Source organism: Scyliorhinus canicula, chromosome 8 (genome assembly GCF_902713615.1).
Source record: "Scyliorhinus canicula chromosome 8, sScyCan1.1, whole genome shotgun sequence".
Taxonomy (NCBI): Eukaryota; Metazoa; Chordata; class Chondrichthyes; order Carcharhiniformes; family Scyliorhinidae; genus Scyliorhinus; species Scyliorhinus canicula.
In genome coordinates, this window is record NC_052153.1 from 10,715,819 (window position 1) to 10,734,181 (window position 18,363).

The following is an 18,363-nucleotide window of genomic DNA, read 5'->3' on the forward strand; positions in this document are numbered from 1 at the left end:
CAAAGGTTAGGTGGGGTGACAGAAATAGGGCAGAGGTGTGGGCCTAGACAGAATGCTCTTTCAGGGTCGGTGCAGACTCGATGGGCCAAATGGCCGTCTGCACCTTAGGGATTCTATGATTCTCTGTGCTGTCTCTAGTGATTGAATGATGCTCATTATTTTGGTGATCAGAAATGGACGCAGTATGTGCAGTCCAAAAATGTACAGATTAAGTGGATTGGCCATGCTAAATTGTCCCTGAGTGTCCAAAAAAGGTTAGATGAGGTTATGGGATAGGCTGGGGGGGGGGGGGGGGGGTAGGCCTAGTAGATGCTCTCCAATGGTGCAGATCTGATGGGCCGAATGGTCCCCTTCTGCACTGTAGGGATTTTATGATTCTATTGAACAAAAGCTTGCATCTGTACAGTACCTTTTTTACAGTAACATATTCCACATTGTTTCACAGTAGCATAATCACTTCAAAACAATCCATGTCAAAATGCAGCAAGACCTGGACAACATCCAAATTTCGACTGACAAGTAACAAATAACATTCGTACCACACAAGTGCCAGGCAATGACCGTCTCCAACAAGAGGGACTTTAACCATGGGCCCTTGACATTCAGTGGCATTTCCATCGTTGAATCCTCCACTATCACACCCTGGGTGTTGCCATTGACCAGAGACTGAACTGCTGAGCCCTTTTATTCCTTAATCCTTGTCCCTAACCTTTCTCGGCAAATTCATCGTCCCTAAATTAACTAATCTGCCTTTTAATTAAGGTGAATAAACCACCCTGTGCCATTTCCAAATATTAGAAACAGAACTGGACTAGCTGTATGAACACTGTGGCTACAAGAGCAGATCAGAGGTTAGGAATCCTCTGGCAAGTAACTCACCTCCTGACTGTCCAAACCCTGTCCGCCATCAACAAGGCACAATTAAGGAATATGACCTCAACTTGCTTGGATGAGTGCTGCTCCAAGAACACTCAGGAAGATCGACACCATCCAGGACAAAGCAGCCCGCTTGATTAGCACCCCATCCACAAACATTCAATCCCTCCACCACTGTCAAAGAGTGGCAGCCGTGTGTCCCATCTACAAGATGCACTGCAGCAACTCACCAAGGTTCAAAGAAAAATTACAGCACAGGAATAGGCCCTTCGGCCCTCCAAGCCTGCGCCGATCCAGGTCCTCTGTCTAAAACTTTCGCCTATTTTCTAAGGATCTGTATCCCACTGCTCCCCGCCCATTCATATATCTGTCTAGATACATCTTAAATGATGCTATCCTGCCCACCTCTACCACCTCCGCCGGCAATGCATTCCAGGCACCCACCACCCTCTGTAAAGAACTTTCCATGCATATCTCCCTTAAACTTTTCCCCTCTCACTTTGAACTCGTGACCCCTAGTAATTGAGTCCCTCACTCTGGGAAAAAGCTTCTTGCTATCCACCCTGTCTATACCACTCATGATTTTGTAGACCTCAATGAGGTCCCCCCTCAACCTCTGTCTTTCTAATGAAAATAATCCTAATCTACTCAACCTCTCTTCATAGCTAGCGCTCTCCATACCAGGCAACATCCTGATGAACCTCCTCTGTACCTTCTCCAAAGCATCCACATCCTTTTGGTAATGTGGCGACCAGAACTGTACCCAGCATTCCAAATGTGGCCGAACCAAAGTCTTATACAACTGTTACATGACCTGCCAACTCTTGTACTCAATACCCCTTCCGATGAAGGAAAGCATGCTGTATGCCTTCTTGACCACTCTATCGACCTGCGCAGCCACCTTCAGGGTACAATGGACCTGAACACCCAGATCTCTCTGTACATCGATTTTCCCCAGGACTTTTTCATTTACCGTATAGTTTGCTCTTGAATTGGATCTTCCAAAATGTATCACCTCGCATTTGCATCCTTGGGCAGCACCTTCCAAACCCACAACAACAACCATCTAGAAACATCAAGAGCAGCAGATACCTGGGACACCCACCGTCTGATGTTTCTCCTCCAATTCATTCATCACCCTGACTTGGAAATCTATCGCCATTCGTTCACTGTCGCTGGGCAAAATCCTGGAACTCCCTCCCTAACAGCAATATAGGTGTACCAACATCTCAGCAATTGCAGCGGTTCAAGAAGACAACTCACCCATCACCTCAAGGGCAATTAGGGATGGGCAATCAATGTTGGCTTAGCCAGTGACACCCACATCCTGTGGATCTTTTTTTTCATAAATTTAGAGTATCCAATTCTTTTTTTATTCAATTAAGGGGCAATTTAGTGTGGCCAATCCACCTACCCTGCACATCTTTTTGGGTTGTGGGGGTGAGACCCACGCAGACTCAGGGAGAATGTGCAAACTCCACATGAACTGTGACCCGGGGCTGGGATCGAACCCTGGTCCTCAACGCCGTGAAGCAGCAGTGCTAACCACTGCACCACCATGACGCCCACATCCCGTGAACCAATAAAAGAAGCACAGATGTTGACACCGATCAGCGTTACCCGATATTAAGACAAGTGACCAAAGTTTTGCTTAAAGAGGTAGGATTCAAAGGAGGAGAGAGAGGTTAACGGAGGGGATTCCAGAGCATAGGAGCCAGGCAGCTGAAGGCACGGCCTCTAATGCTGAAGCATAAAACTTGGGAGGTGCAAGGAGGCAGAGTTGGAGGATGGCAGATATCTCCAGGGTCACCGGCTGTGAATGTGTCCTCACATCTACCATATCTACACCTCACATCTACACCATAGCCCCATCACTCACCCAGCTGCACTCCCCAACACTTAGGACCCACACACATTCTCCAGCTCACCCTCACACATCACCAGTGCTATCGGCCCTCAGCTCACGCGTCCTCCAGGTGTAACAGGCACGTCAGCCACACACGGTGCAGTACAATCACTGATTCAGCCCTCTTGCAGGACAAAATGGCCCTTACAGGGAAACAGAGTAGAAGTTGTGAGGAGCAACCCTAAGGAGGAAAAGTTCCCCACATTGTGACTGTGATGGAACCCGTGACATCCAACATAGCTGAGAACATTGAAAGACAATATAGCAAGTACCTATCTTCAGCTTCAGACTGAACGGACGATCCTTTAAAACTGAGATGAGGAGCAATTTCTTCAGCCAGAGGGTGGTGAATCTGTGGAACTCAGAATGCTGTGGGGCCAAATTACTGAGTGTCTTTAAGACAGAGATAGATAGGTTCTTGATTATCAGGGGTTACAGAGAGAAGGCAGGAGAATGGGAATGAGAAATGTATCAGCAACGATAGAATGGTGGAGCAGATTCGATGGGCCGAATGGCCTAATTCTGCTCCTGTATCTTGTGGTCTTCTGCCCCTGCTCAACTCCCAGCTCTCCCTCATCTGGCACTGGTGGGCCTGCCAGACAGCTGTCACTGTCAGGGACCATGGAAGAATCTCACCCCAAGTTGGCAGAGGACATCTTGCAGAGCGAGTCCCCTCCACAGCCTCTGCTCTGTCTCCATATGGTGCTGCAGACCCAGAGGCACTGCCACCACTATCCCATTGTAGCCTTCGCGTGAACAGGTCACCTACTAGTCCCCAGATGCCTTCACCATCCCTGTGAGGACATGGCAATACTGACAAATTCACCAAAGTATCTCCAAAACACTCCCATGTACCTTCAGGCTCTTTCCAATAGAAATAATTCAATAAATTCTACTTAACTGCAATAAGGACAGTGGGACCTATAAATTAACCACAACAGATTCTATGGCTGCTTTGTGTTTCTCTATTTGAGAATGGACAATGCAGACGTTCATTCTGCTCTGTTAAATGCTCCAATCTCATATGAGGGCGGCAAGGTTAGCACCGCTGCCTCACTGCACCAGGGACCCGGGTTCAATTCCGGCCTCGGGTGACTGTGCGGAGTTTGGACTTTCTCCCCGTGTCTGCGTGGGTTTCTTCCGGGAGCTCCGGTTTCCTCCCACGGTCCAAAGATGTGCAGGTCAGGTGGATTGACCATACTTAAATTGTCCTTTGGTGTCCAGGGATGTGTAGATCATGTTAAGTGGTTCTTAGGATAGGATGGGGAGGTATGTCTAGTTAGGGTGATCTTTCAGAGGGTCGGTGCAGATTTGATGGACCGAATGGTCTCCTTCTGCACGGTAGGGGATTCTATGGTTCTATGGAAATTAGCATAGACACATCGCTCATTGCTCGGGAATCCAGAAGATCCTGCCAGGCAGCCAATGGCAAGATGCCTACACCGCTGGAAAAAGCCGGGGGGATGAATGAATTCCACAGTTCTGAGGAGTAACAAATTAAAAACAAGCACAGGAGGAGACACAGGAACATAGAATTAGGAGAAGACCATTCAGCCCCTCAAGTCCACTTGCTAACCAATCAGCACTGTCTACTCATACAGTATGAATTATTGTTGCTGACGGCACGGTGGCGCACTGGGTTAGCACTGCAGTCTCACGGCGCCGAGGTCCCAGGTTCGATCCCGGCTCTGGGTCACTGTCCGTGCGGAGTTTGCACATTCTCCCCGTGTCTGCGTGGGTTTCACCCCCACAACCCAAAAAAATGTGCAAGCTAGGTGGATTGGCCACGCTAAATTGCCCCTTAATTGGAAAAAATTAATTGGGTACTCTAAATTTAAAAAAAAAAATTATTAGGGAACTAAATTTGGAGTTAACTGAAACAAAACATCTTTCTAATTCGGACCCTGAGCTAAATGTTACGATGACCTGGCATATAATAGCGTGTATTGTTTCATACAGATAGGCAAGTGACAGAGTTAGATGAATGAGGAAATATTTTAATAACTCAGGCGATAAGCTTTACATTCCACTCAGCTCTTGCTTCGGGCATCCCAGCGTTTTACTAGAACAATGATATCCAAATGAATGAAGGCTGGGCCAATTATTTCCAAGTCAGTCATATTCTAAAGGTTTTGCGTTAGATTGTGGGCTTAAACACTGAGGTTTTGTAGTTATTGAAACAGGTGGTGGCACAAGTTCCGAACTCGATCACACAGCGGACCTCCAGTAACTGTCTCTCCTCATCACCTACACAAAGATAAATAAATTGGAAGACTTTACCACTGATGAACACTCGAGGAAGCTCAGCGAGTGACAATGATAGAAGATGAGAAGCGGTGGATGATGCATTTGGGTAGATGAAACGATCAATACATCCGGAAAGAATTTCTTTGGTTCTCCCATAAAATCATAATTGCTTTGTAACACTGAGAAGCCTTGCATATATGGTGCCTTTAGCATCGTAAAAATGTTTCAAGGCGCTGCGCAAGAATTTACGGGGGTCTTGTGGTGCAGTGGGTTGAGTTTGAATCCCACCCCAGGAAATGATGGGCAAGGAAGGTTCGACCACAAGGCGGCCAAACAGGTTGAGTGTGTCAACCTGCACATCCTTTCATACAGACCAATGGCTGGTGGTAAGAGGGAAAGACTCTGTGGTGGTATGTCTAGGAGGTTTACGGTACCTATCTGCCATTGGTGCAGAGCACTCGCTGCCCATTGGATCAGGTCGGTCATGTGCCTCTCTGCTGATTGGTTGAGGCTAGTCATGTGACTGCTCACCCATTGGCCGAGAGGCAAGTAGTCCCGCCTACGAGGCGGGGTATAAGAACCCGTAGGACCCGGCAGTCGGCCTTTCTCTGTAAGTCGACTGCCGGGCACACAACTAGTTGATTAAAGCCTGATATATGGAACTTCTTCACGACTCGAGTCCAGTTGATGGTACATCAGACTCCTGGTCAACCACGCTTGATGTGGAGTGCGCCCCTCAAGCTGTAAGCCCCCAGCAACAGACTGGCAAAGATGTGCAGGTTCGGTGGATTGGTCACGCTAAATTGCCCCTTAGTGTCCAAAAAGGGTTAGGTGAAGTAACTGAGTTATGGGGATAGGGTGGAGGTGTGGGCTTAAGTTGGGTGCACTTTCCAAGGGCCAGTGCAGACTCAAGGGCCCAATGGCCTCCATCGGCACTGTAAATTCTATGATCTTAAGTCTGCCTTGATGCGTCACTAGGTGCGGGAAGAGATGAAGACAACGCAGGGATATTATCAGGTTAAATCTTTTAACACTGAAACATGCAAGGAGATATTGGGATCAGGAGATAGGATTTAAGGAGCATCTTAAAGCAGGAAAGTGAGAGGCAGAGATTTAGGAATCGAATTCTAAAGCATTGGGGCCCAGGCAGCTCAAGGTATGACCGCCAATATGGAGTGGTGAAAGAGGAACATACAAACGTGTGAATCAGGAGAAGAATAGGCCATTTAGTCCATTGGGCCTGTTACACCATTCAATAAGATCATGGCTGATCTACTGGTGGCCTCAATTATACATTGCTGCCTATTCCCAATACCGTTTGACTCCATTGTTGGTCAAAAATCCATCTATCTCTACCTTAAAAATGTTGAATGCCCCTGCCTCCACCACTCCAGGAAAGGGAGTTCCAAAGGTGATCAACCCTTTAAGAGATGGAAAATCTCCTCAGCTCAGTCTTGAATGGGAGGCCCTGATTTTTAAATGGCTTCCCCTAGTTCTAGTCTCTCCCACAAGAGGAATCAGCCTTTCAGCATCCACCCTGTCACGTCCCTTCCGGATCTGATATGTCTCTTTAAGATCACCTCTCAATCTTCTAAACTCTATTGGATACATAGAATTTACAGTGCAGAAGGAGGCCATTCAGCCCATCGAGTCTGCACCAGCCACTGGAAAGAGCATCCTACCCAACCCCACCCTATAACCCAGTAACCCCACTCAACCTTTTTGGACACTAAGAGCAATTTAGCATGACCAATAAACACTGTCCCTTGGTGCTCTCGAACCACCAACCTTTCATATAACAGCCGAGCGCGCTAACCACAGAGACTGAGATAAAATCAAAGTGGAGAATGTGGGTATCGATCCCACTACCTCTCACATGCAAAGCGAGCACTCTACCACTTGAGCTAATTCCCCCTAGGCCCAGACTGACCGATTTTTCCTCATAAGATAACCATCACTCCCCATCCCAGGTATCAGTCAAGTGAACATTCTCTGAACCGCTTCAAATGCAGTTATGTCCTTTCTTAAATAAGGAGAGCAAAACCGTACACAGGGCTCCAGATGTAGTCTCACCAACACCTGGTACAACTGTAGCAAATCCTCCCTACTTTTATATTCCATTCCCCTTGCAATAAACACCAACATTCCATTTGTCTTCCTAATCACTTGCTGTACCTGTATGCTGACTTTTTAGTGATTATTTTGTACCAGGGCACCCAGATCCCTCTGTACCGCCGAGTTCTGCAACCTCTCTCCATTGAAGGAATATGCTCCTTTTCTTTTTTTAAAAAATTTAGATTAGCCAATTATTTTTTCTAATTAAGGGGCAATTTAGCGTGGCCAATCCACCTACTGTGCACATTTTTGGGTTGTGGGGGCGAAACTCACGCAAACATGGGGAGAATGTGCAAACTCCACACGGACAGTGACCCAGAGCCGGGATCGAACCTGGGACCTCAGCGCCGTGAGGCGGTTGTGCTAACCACTAGCTCACCGTGCTGCCCATATGCTCCTTTTCTATTCGACCTGCCAACATGGACAAGCCCAAATTGTCCCACATTATCCGCCTAATCTTTGCCTGCTAAGCTAACCTGGTGATATAGGAGATACTCAAGTTGATCTCGGAGGGCTGTCGGGGCTGGAGAAGGTGACAGAGATAAGGAGGGAGCAAGGGCCAGGATTTGAAAACAATGATAGTTTTAAAACGGAGGCATTTCTGGACCCAAAGTAAATCTAGCACAGGGGGAATGGGTGAATAGGACTTGGTGTGAGTTAGACCATGGGCCACAGAGTTTGTATTGAGTCAGGTTTATGAAGATGAGAATTGTGAACGCACACATCAGTAGCCTTGACCATCATTTCACTGTATTCTGAACAACCTCAACCTTTGTTTCCACCTATTACCTGCCTAGCAACTTGTTTAAAACGTTTATTACTTTTGGGGATGAATTTTGAATGCATTTTACTTTGCATCGACAATTGCTTCGGTAGCCCTAATGCTCCCTCAAAACTGTCTTCATTCTGAGAGGTGACTAGCGCTGGGTGTCTAATGCACCAGCCTGATTCAGGAGACAGATCCTCTTAATATGGAAATCAGTGGCCCGCACCATAGTTAGCCTCATGCACATGTTAATGGGAACAAGACAACCAAAGTAGTTTATTGCGATGAATGTAGGAATTTCACATATATTGTATCATGTGTATGTGGTGCAGTAAGGATTAAAAGCCTGGGTTAGAGTGTGTCACTTCTGCAGTAGTATTTTTTTAAATCCTGGCTCGCAAGACAGGCCAGCCTTTTGGGAGCCAGAGGTGTAATTAAGGCATCGTAAAAGCTTGGGCTAATGGATTTTTGGTTTGGATTAAGAGGGTTCCCTGGGGAGTAGATAGTTGGAGACATTGTGTTTCAGCTTAGAAGGATGATGTAACTAATGGGAGGAGTCAAGGATTGAAGCAGTCCGGTGTTAAGGAGCGGAGTTTTAGTTGGGAGCTGGAAGTCAAGCTATGAAGGCACTTTCTGAAGACTTCAACTGCACTGTTCGGACAGGGTCAGGTTATTTCTTTAAAGGAGTCTCAAAACATCTCTCTTTTACAGAATGGAGCTTCGAGCCATCGCTGTCCAGCAAATTAACCTGAGTGCTAACTGTATCTAAAAGTGGATTGGGATCTGGGATGGTTCTGTTGATTGAATGGAAGTAAAGATAGCAGTTAAGGGCCATTGTGTTGATTAACACTGTTTAAGGGGTAATTGTTCTTGTGTGATGTTAAAGATATTTTAATACTGTGTTAGTAATAAAGTTTGTTTTCATATATCATATCCCTATTTTGCATATCCTTTCCTGACTGTCTTACAAAATTAAAATAAAATATTGTGGTTTCCGTTCAGTATCCTAACCACTGTTAGGGTCGGGTCTGGGATCGGCTGGTCCGAGATTGTAATATTTCTCTCCTCCCTTGGCAACAATGAACACCCATCATTGAGCAGGGTGGATAGCAATCAGCTGTCGTACTCTCGTCTCAGAATCAGAAGCTATGGTTGCCCATGTGGTCCTAATTATGTCTGTCCTTTATCGGGTATGTGGATCATTCCTTGTTCAAGTCCTATCCAACTACCCTCTCTCCAACTCTCTAACCAGTGCATTGATGACGGTATCGGTGCCATTTCCTGTTCTTACTGGGAACTGAAAAGCTTAAATCAACTCTTAGTCTTGGAGCGGAGTCATATTGGACTTGAAACGTTAATGCTGTTTCTCCACAGATGCTGCCAGATCTGCTGAGTATTTCAGGGCTTGCTATTTTTATTTGAGTTCTCCCCAGTCTCCCAGCCAACATTAATCCCACAATTGATGGCATTAGCACACACGATCGAGTCATTATCACGGGTGGCACGGTAGCGCAGTGGTTAGCACTGCTGCCTCACGGCGCTGAGGACCCGGGTTCAATCCCGGCTCTGGGTTACTGTCCGTGTGGAGTTTGCACATTATCCCCGTGTCTGCATGGGCCTCACCCCCACAACCCAAAATGGATGGATGCAGGGTGGATGGATTGGCCACACTAAATTGCCCGTTCCCAGACCCGGGTTATGCTTCTCGTGCGCAATGTGGGAGTTCAGGGACGCGGCCGATGCCCCTGACTTCTTCATGTGCGGGAAGTGTGTCCAGCTGCAGCTCCTGTTAGACCGCATGACGGCTCTGGAGTTGCGGATGGACTCACTTTGGAGCATCCGATATGCTGAGGAGGTCGTGGATGTCACGTTCAGTGAGTTGGTCACACCGCAGATTAGGATTGGTGAGGGAGACAGGGAATGGGTGACCAAAAGGCAGAGAAAGAGCAGGAAGGCAGTGCAGGTGTCCCCTGCGGTCATCTCCCTCCAAAACAGGTATACCGTTTTGGATACTGTTGGGGGAGATGACTCACCAGGGGAAGGCAGTAGTAGCCAGGCTCATGGCACCGTATCTAGCTCTGCTGCACAGAAGGGCGGGAAAAAGACTGGCAGGGCTATAGTCATAGGGGATTCAATTGTAAGGGGAGTAGACAGGCGTTTCTGTGGTCGAAAACGAGACTCCCGAATGGTATGTTGCCTCCCGGGTGCACGGGTCAGGGATGTCTCCGATCGGCTGCAGGACATACTGAAGGGGGAGGGTGAATAGCCAGTTGTCGTGGTGCATATAGGCACCAACGATATAGGTAAAAAAAGGGATGAGGTCCTACAATCAGAATTTAGGGAGTTAGGAGATAAGTTAAAAAGTAGGACCTCAAAGGTAGTAATCTCAGGATTGCTACCAGTGCCAGGAGACAGTCAGAGTAGAAATTCAAGAATAGTCAGAATGAATACGTGGCTTGAGAGATGGTGCAGGAGGGAGGGGTTCAGATTTTTGGGACATTGAAACGGGTTCTGGGGACGGTGGGACCATTACAAACTGGATGGTCTACACCTGGGCAGGACTGGAACCAATGTCCTAGGTGGTGCTTTTGCTAACACTGTTGGGGATGTTTTAAACTAATGTGGCAGGGGGATGAGAACCAGATTAGGAAGTTAGAGGTCAGTAAAGAAGCAGCAACTAAAGCCAGTAAGGTACGAGACAATAAACTCAATGTGACTGAGGGGAAGAGTAGACAGGGAAGAGATGATGAACGCAAAGGTGGTCTGAGGTGCATTTGTTTTAATGCGAGAAGTGTAGCAGGTAAGGCAGATGAACTTAGGGCTTGGATCAGTACCTGGGAATATGATGCTATTGGTATTACTGAGACTTGGTTGAGGGAAGGGCAGGACTGGCAACTGAATATCCCAGGGTATAGATGCTTCAGGAGGGATAGAGAGGGAGGTAGAAGGCGTGGAGGAGTTGCATTACTCGTCAGAGATGATATCACAGCTGTGATTAAGGAGGGCACGATGGAGGATTCGAACACTGAGGCAATATGAGTGGAGCTGAGAAATAGGAAGGGTGCAGTAACATTGTTGGGACTTTACTACAGGCCTCCCAAAAGCGAGCATGAAGTAGAGGTACAAATATGCAGACAGATTATAGAAAAATGTAGGAGCAATAGGGTGGTTGTGATGGGAGATTTTAACTTCCCCAACATTGAATGGGATTCGTGTAGTGTTGGAGGCGTTGATGGAGCAGAGTTTGTAAGGAGCATCCAGGAGAGTTTTTTAGAGCAGTATGTAAATAGTCCAACTCGGGAAGGGGCCATACTGGACCCGGTATTGGGGAATGATCCCGGCCAGGTGGTTGATGTTTTAGTCGGTGATTACTTTGGGAATAGTGATCACAATTCCGTAAGTTTTAGAATACTCATGGACAAGGACAGGAGGGGTCCGAAAGGAAGAGTGCTAAATTGGGGAAAGGCAGACTATAACAAAATTCGGCAGGAGCTAGGGAATGTGGATAGGGAGCAGCTGTTTAAGGGTAAATCCACATTTGAAATGTGGAAGTCTTTTAAGGAAAGGTTGATTAGAGTGCAGGACAGACATGTTCCTGTGAAAATGAAAGATAGAAATGGCAAGATTAGGGAAACATGGATGACGGGTGAAATTGTGAAACTAGCTAAGATGAAACAGGAAGCATACATAGGATTGAGGCAACTCAAAACTGATGAAGCTTTGGAGGAATATCAGGAAAGTAGGACGAATCTCAAACGCGCAATAAAGAGGGCTAAAAGGGGTCATGAAATATCTTTGGCTAACAGGGTTAAGGAAAATCCCAAAGCATTTTATTCATATGTAAGGAGCAAGAGGGTAACTAGAGAAAGGATTGGCCCACTTAAAGACAAAAGAGGAAATTTATGCGTGGACTCAGAGGAAATGGGTGAGATTCTTAATGAGTACTTTGCATCGGTATTCACAAAGGAGAGGGACAAGACGGATGTTGAGGCTAGGGATGGCTGTTTAAATACTCTCGGTCAAGTTGTCATACGGAAGGGGGAAGTTTTGGGTATTCTAAAAGACATTAAAGTGGACAAGTCCCCAGGACCGGATGGGATCTATCCCAGGTTTCTGAGGGAAGCGAGGGTCGAAATAGCTGGGGCCTTAACAGATATCTTTGCAGCATCCTTGAGCACGGGTGAGGTCCCGGAGGACTGGAGAATTGCTAATGTTGTCCCTTTGTTTAAGAAGGGTAGCAGGGATAATCCAGGGAATTATAGACCTGTGAGCTTGACGTCAGTGGTAGGCAAACTGTTGGAGAAGTTACTGAGGGATAGGATCTATTCACATCTGGAAGAAAATAGACTTATCAGTGATAGGCAGCATGGTTTTGTGCAGGGAAGGTCATGTCTTACAAACCTAATAGAATTATTTGAGGAAGTGACAAAGTTAATTGATGAGGGAAGGGCTGTAGATGTCGTATACATGGACTTTAGTAAGGCGTTTGATAAGGTTTCCCATGGCAAGTTGATGGAAAAAGTGAAGTCGTATGGGGTTCAGGGTGTACTAGCTAGATGGATAAAGAACTGGCTGGGCAACAGGAGACAGAGAGTAGTGGTGGAAGGGAGTGTCTCAAAATGGAGAAGGGTGACTAGTGGTGTTCCACAGGGATCTGTGCTCGGACCACTGTTGTTTGTGATCTACATAAATGACCTGGAGGAAGATATAGGTGGTCTGATTAGCAGGTTTGCAGATGATACTAAGATTGGTGGAGTTGCAGATAGCGAGGACGACTGTCAGAGAATACAGCAAAATATAGATAGATTGGAGAGTTGGGCAGAGAAATGGCAGATGGAGTTCAATCCAGGCAAATGCCAGGTGATGCATTTTGGAAGATCAAATTCAAGAGCGGACTATATGGTCAATGAAATGGTCTTGGGGAAAATTGATGTGCAGAGAGATCTGGGAGTTCAGGTCCATTGTACCCTGAAGGTGGCAACGCAGGTTGATAGAGTGGTCAAGAAGGCATACAGCATGCTTGCTTTCATCGGACGGGGCATTGAGTACAAGAGTTGGCAGGTCATGTTACAGTTGTATAGGACTTTGGTTTGGCCACATTTGGAATACTGCGTGTAGTTCTGGTCGCCACATTACCAGAAGGATGTGGATGCCTTGGAGAGGGTGCAGAGGAGGTTCACCAGGATGTTGCCTGGTATGGAGGGTGCTAGCTATGAAGAAAGGTTGAGTAGATTAGGATTGTTTTCATTGGAAAGACGGAGGTTGAGGGGGGGACCTGATTGAGGTCTACAAAATTATGAGAGGTATGGACAGGGTGGATAGCAACAAGCTTTTTCCAAGAGTGGGGGTGTCAGTTACAAGGGGTCACGATTTCAAAGTGAGAGGGGGAAAGTTTAAGGGAGATGTGCGTGGAAAGTTTTTTACGCAGAGGGTGGTGGGTGCCTGGATCGCTTTACCAGCGGAGGTGGTAGAGGCGGGCACGATAGCATCATTTAAGAAGCATCTAGACAGGTATATGAATGGGCGGGAACAGAGGGAAGTAGACCTTGGAAAATAGGAGACAGGTTTAGATAAAGGATCTGGATCGGCGCAGGCTGGGAGGGCCGAAGGGCCTGTTCCTGTGCTGTAATTTTCTTTGTTCTTTGTTCTTTGTTAATTAGAAAAAAATAATTGGGTACTCTAAGTTAAAAAGCGAGATCTAATCACAATGCTGTTTATGGGATCCTGCTGTGCACAAATTGCTTCCTATATTACAACAGTGTCTACGCTTCAAAACTACTTCATTGGCCGCAAAGCGTTTTGAGAAACCTGGCAGTTGTGAAAGGCGCTATATAAATGCAATTATTTCTTTCAGATGAAACAAGGGTATATACTGATGATGAGATGATTGCAGTTTATGAATCCTATACCTTCTCTCTCCCTGGTTCAAAATTGGACATTGAACTTGCGGTGATCTTCCATCTATAATCAGTTAATAAAGTGTAATCACTACAACAGGGATCATTTCCTACCTGTAATTCCAAACTTTCCATTCGCACATGTCTGCAAATGAAGAAAGCATCGGTCAACAATGCAACCTGATTAAAAGGGAGAAAAATGAAGAGAGGATTTCAACAAGGTCAACATTTTCTTCAGAAATCTTAAAATTATAAACAATACATTTTAAGGTAAACAGCGAAATAACCAGGGGCGAGATGAGGAGACTGTTTCTCTGATACACAGAGAGCTGTTTCGATCGGGAACGGACTGGCTGAAGGGACGGTGGAAGCAGATTCAGCAGTATCTTCCATAAATAATTAGCTGAGAATTGAAAAAGGAGACAAGGGCAGTATTGTAAACTGTGAGGAGGACAGTGTAGAACTTCAAAAGGATGCAGAGGAGTTGGTGGAGTGGGCAGATAGGTGGCAGATGAAGTTCAGTGGTGTATGATGAATGTAGGAATTTCAGCTGTATTATATTGTAGGTATTTGATGCAGTAAGGGTTAAAATCCTGGGTTAGTGTGTGTGTGTGTGTGTGTGCGACTGCTGCAGTCCTGTTTTTAAAGAACGTCTAGTTTGAAAAACAATAAAGCTTTTGGTGGCCATGGGTGCATTTCAACCATCATAAAAGGCTAAGGCTAATGCTATTTTGGTTGGATTAAGAGGATTCCCTATGGAGTTAATTAAGTTTCAGCTTGGTAACATGATATCGTTGCTGGGTAGACCTACGGCTTCAGTCACATTTGCAGGAAGCAGTTCCGTTTGCTCTCTGCACCTCAGCTAAAAGGTACGTCTGCAGACAGAAGAGCAGTGTGGTTGGAAAAGGTGAACAAACCAGCTGAAACAGCTTCTGAAGAGATACAGCCAGAGTTTCTGCATGGGTCTGACAGGAGTCAGATCTTTTCTTTAAAGCAGCGTGCAGAGATCTCTCTCAAAGAACATCTCTGTAAAGCAAATATTCCTGAATGCCAGTGGTATTTAACGCTGGATTGAGGGCTCGGGTGTTTTTTTCTCTTGTTGTTGAGTGGGAATAAAGAAACATTATCTTTATTGAAGACAGAATTAAACAGCAGTACGGTGGCACATTGCTGCATACGGCGCTAAGGACCTGGGTTCGAATCCCGGCCCTGGGTCACTGTCCGTGTGGAGTTTGCACATTCTCCCCGTGTCTGTGTGGGTTTCACCCCCACAACCCAAAGATGTGCAGGGTTGGTGGATTGGCCACGCTAAATTGCCCCTTAATTGGAAAAAATAATTGGGTACTCTAAATTTATAAAAAGATGGCAGTTAATAGTCACTGTGTTGAGTAACATTGCTTAAGGGATAACTAAGTTATTTCCTGGTGTGATGTTAAAGATTTTAATACTTTATTAGGAATAAAGTTTGTTTTTAATATACCATATCCCTATTTCTTTGTGCAATAACTCCTGAAGCAAGATATCCTTTCCTCACTGTCTTACAAACTTAACATAAAATATTAGGGTTTCTGTCCAGTATGAATCTCAGCCACAGTGAGATCTGGGATCGTAATAAGTGTGAGGTGATTTATTTTGGTAGGAGGAACGTGGACAATATAAAATTAAGGGTACAACTTTAGATGTGTGAAGGAGCAGATGGACCTGGGTGTAGAGGTACATAAAGGTGGCAGTCAATAAAGCACATAGTATTCTGGGCTTTATCAGTAAGTGCTTTGAGTACAGGAACAAGGAGGTTATTCTGAGCTTGCAACAAGACCTCAGCTGGAGTATTGTGTACAGTTCTGGGCGCCACACTATAGGAAGGATGTCAACACATTGGAGTGAGTGCCAGAAGAGGTTTACAAGAATGATTCCAGGGATGAGAAACCTCAGTGATGAGGATAGATTGGAGGGGATGGGACTGTTCCCCTTGGAGAGAAGAAGGCTGAGAGAGGATTTGATAGAGATGTTCAAAATCATGAGGGGGCTGGACAGTGTAGACGTGGAGAAATTGTTCCCACTCGTAAAAGGATTGAGAATGAGAGGGGACAGATTGAAAGTGATTTGCAAAAGGAGCAGATGCAATGCAAGAAAAATCGTTTTCACACAGCAAGTGGTTTGGGTTTGAATGCACTGGCAGTGTGGTGGAGGCAGGTCCAATCGAGGCATTCAAGAGGGCATTAGATGATTATTTGAATGTGCAAGGGTCTGTGGAAAAGGCAGGGGAATTGCACTAATCTTCCCTCAAAGGATAATCCCAGGAATTAGTTTGGTGAATTTTTGTTGCACTCAAATTTAATCATCTCTGCTCTAAGGAGGACAATTCCAGAGCCATTAGTCACATAGTATAACCGAAGTTCTACATCCCTGGTAACATTTTGGTAAATATCTTTGCACCGACTCCAAGGCCTTTATAACCTTCTTGATGCGTGGTGCCCAGAATTAAGCAAAATTCTCCAGCTCAGGTGTAACCAGTGATGTTGTACATGTTGACCATACCTTCCTTGCTTTTGTAGTCTAGTTGGGCTTCCATTGCATTCCATCCCAGAGTGCTCTGCCCAATGGCAGGTCCTTGCCTCATTGTCCACTGATGTTTCATCCCGAGCGGTGGCCTCGGCAGCTTTTTAAGTGGTGGCCCTCCACTCTCAGGGTCAGGAGGCGGATCTCAAGTCTATCTCGGCCCAGAAGGGGTATCAAACCCCCCCCCCCCCCCCCCTCCACCAGCACTATTCTGAACTGTGTTCTCGCCGCCCGGACAACTGACCTTACCTCGGCCCCCTTGTTGGACTCACACATGGCGGAATGGCCATTTGGGCAATGTGTCAGAGAGATGCCAGCAGCCGTAGGATTATCTACAGGAATAAATCTCCAACCTCTGGAAGGGTATGAAGTAAAAGCTTGATATACGAGTTCTGCATAACATATTCTTTCAACGCAAAATTGTGGTGGAGTTTGTAACACACATGCAGAAAGTGGTTAATGTGTAACGGGCTGCACTATATAAATGTGAATGTTTAGACAGCGCGTTCTCCCGCTGAGGTGCCCTCCGTTTTGTCACACATAGAACACAGGTAACTGATACTATCCAGAATTTCATAAAACACTGCAAGATCACATCAGCAAAATATTTAATTTGACCGGTTCTTACCGTATTTATCTTCCATTGTGTCATCTTCATGAATCAGTGGCTCAGATCTTTTGGAAAGGTGCACTAAAGAGTGAAGAAAACAAGCTTGAGGGAAGCAAGACATTAAAAGCTAATGTTTAACTCACGTGAAAGAAGTTTTCCTTGGCTCACAGTTGATAAAGAGGAACCTTTATGCTCTTCAATAGCTATTCTTCTTCGGCCGTCTGTAATTTTGACTCCCAGAACAAGGGGCTGGGGCCAATTGTACAAAACGGCCTCAGCACCCGCACCCCCGTCAAGACTGGCTCACTCGATGTAGATTGCATGATTTCCAACGTGGCAGTCAGTCCATAAGAGGTGGGACAGGAGCAGGAGCCACATTGCTTCAGCAGCTGCCTCACCGTGGGATTGAACGTATTTTATCGACACAAACCTCTTCCTCCTGCTCCGCCTGCCACTCAATAACCCTGTCCTCCCTCTTGTCACCCTTGCAGCCCCTTAATCCCCTTGGAGAGGCATAACCAGGAACAAAGCTAGGAGCAATGAGGGAAAATTACTCTCAAAGATTCCTCTCCGACCTCCTTACCATACAACAATTTACACCTATCTAGATGATAAATTAAACTCAACAGTTTTCTGAGGCATACTGTGAGGATTAGTTGGACATCATACACACAATCGTTTATAAAAAATAATTTAGAGTACCCAATTATTTTTTTCCAATTAAGGAGCAATTTAGCGTGGCCAATCCACCCAACCTGCACATCTTTGAGTTGTGGGGGTGAAATGTCCACACACACAAACGAGGAGGCGGTGTTGATGAATGCTGGCACATGAGAAGGACTTTTACAAATGATCAGAGAGACAACTATAACACCTTTGACACGTACTTAGAGAAACAAGACGTGGGCGGCACGGTAGCACAGTGGTTAGCTCTGTTGCTTCACCGCACCAGGGTCCCAGGTTCGATTCCCCGCTTGGGTCACTGTCTGTGCGGAGTCTGCACGTTCTCCCCGTGTCTGCATGGGTTACCTCTGGATGTTCCCGTTTCCTCCCACAGTCCCGAAAGACGTGCACTGAGGTGAACTGGCCATTCTGAATTCTCCCTCTGTGTACCCGAACAGGCGCCGGAATGTGGCGACTAGGGGCTTTTCACAGTAACTTCATTGCAGTGTTAATGTAAGCCTACTTGTGACACTAATAAAGATTATTATTATAGAACATCTGGTAGTGACTGGCAAAACTGAAGGTAGCAGACAAAGGAGGAAATGGACTGACAATAATAATACTAATCTTTATTGCCACAAGTAGTTGGGGGGGTCGTGCTGGAGGAGGGATTGTGGTGTGAGGTGCTGTGGAGGCCGAATGCCTTGACTTCGTGTGTGCTATC

General features: G+C 46.0%; 2 protein-coding genes and 1 non-coding gene across 4 annotated transcripts in view; 1 reads left to right on the top strand and 2 right to left on the bottom strand.

Annotated features, from left to right (window-relative positions):
- snx30 (sorting nexin family member 30) overlaps positions 1-18,363 on the top strand; it is a 216,699-nt gene that overhangs the window by 76,177 nt on the left and 122,159 nt on the right. The window lies entirely within an intron of this gene.
- LOC119970127 (ints3 and nabp interacting protein) overlaps positions 4,759-18,363 on the bottom strand; it is a 78,738-nt gene continuing 65,133 nt past the window's right edge. For both annotated transcript variants that reach the window (XM_038804194.1, XM_038804191.1), the window contains 3 exons: positions 16,995-17,057; positions 13,922-13,987; positions 4,759-5,029 (listed from right to left, as the gene is read on the bottom strand). In XM_038804194.1, the coding sequence (XP_038660122.1) occupies positions 4,920-5,029; positions 13,922-13,987; positions 16,995-17,057 (239 nt within the window). In that variant the 3' untranslated portion in view covers positions 4,759-4,919. The remainder of the gene's footprint in view (positions 5,030-13,921; positions 13,988-16,994; positions 17,058-18,363) is intronic.
- On the bottom strand, positions 6,871-6,943 carry trnaa-ugc. Its single transcript has one exon. It is a non-coding gene; the product is annotated as a tRNA-Ala (tRNA).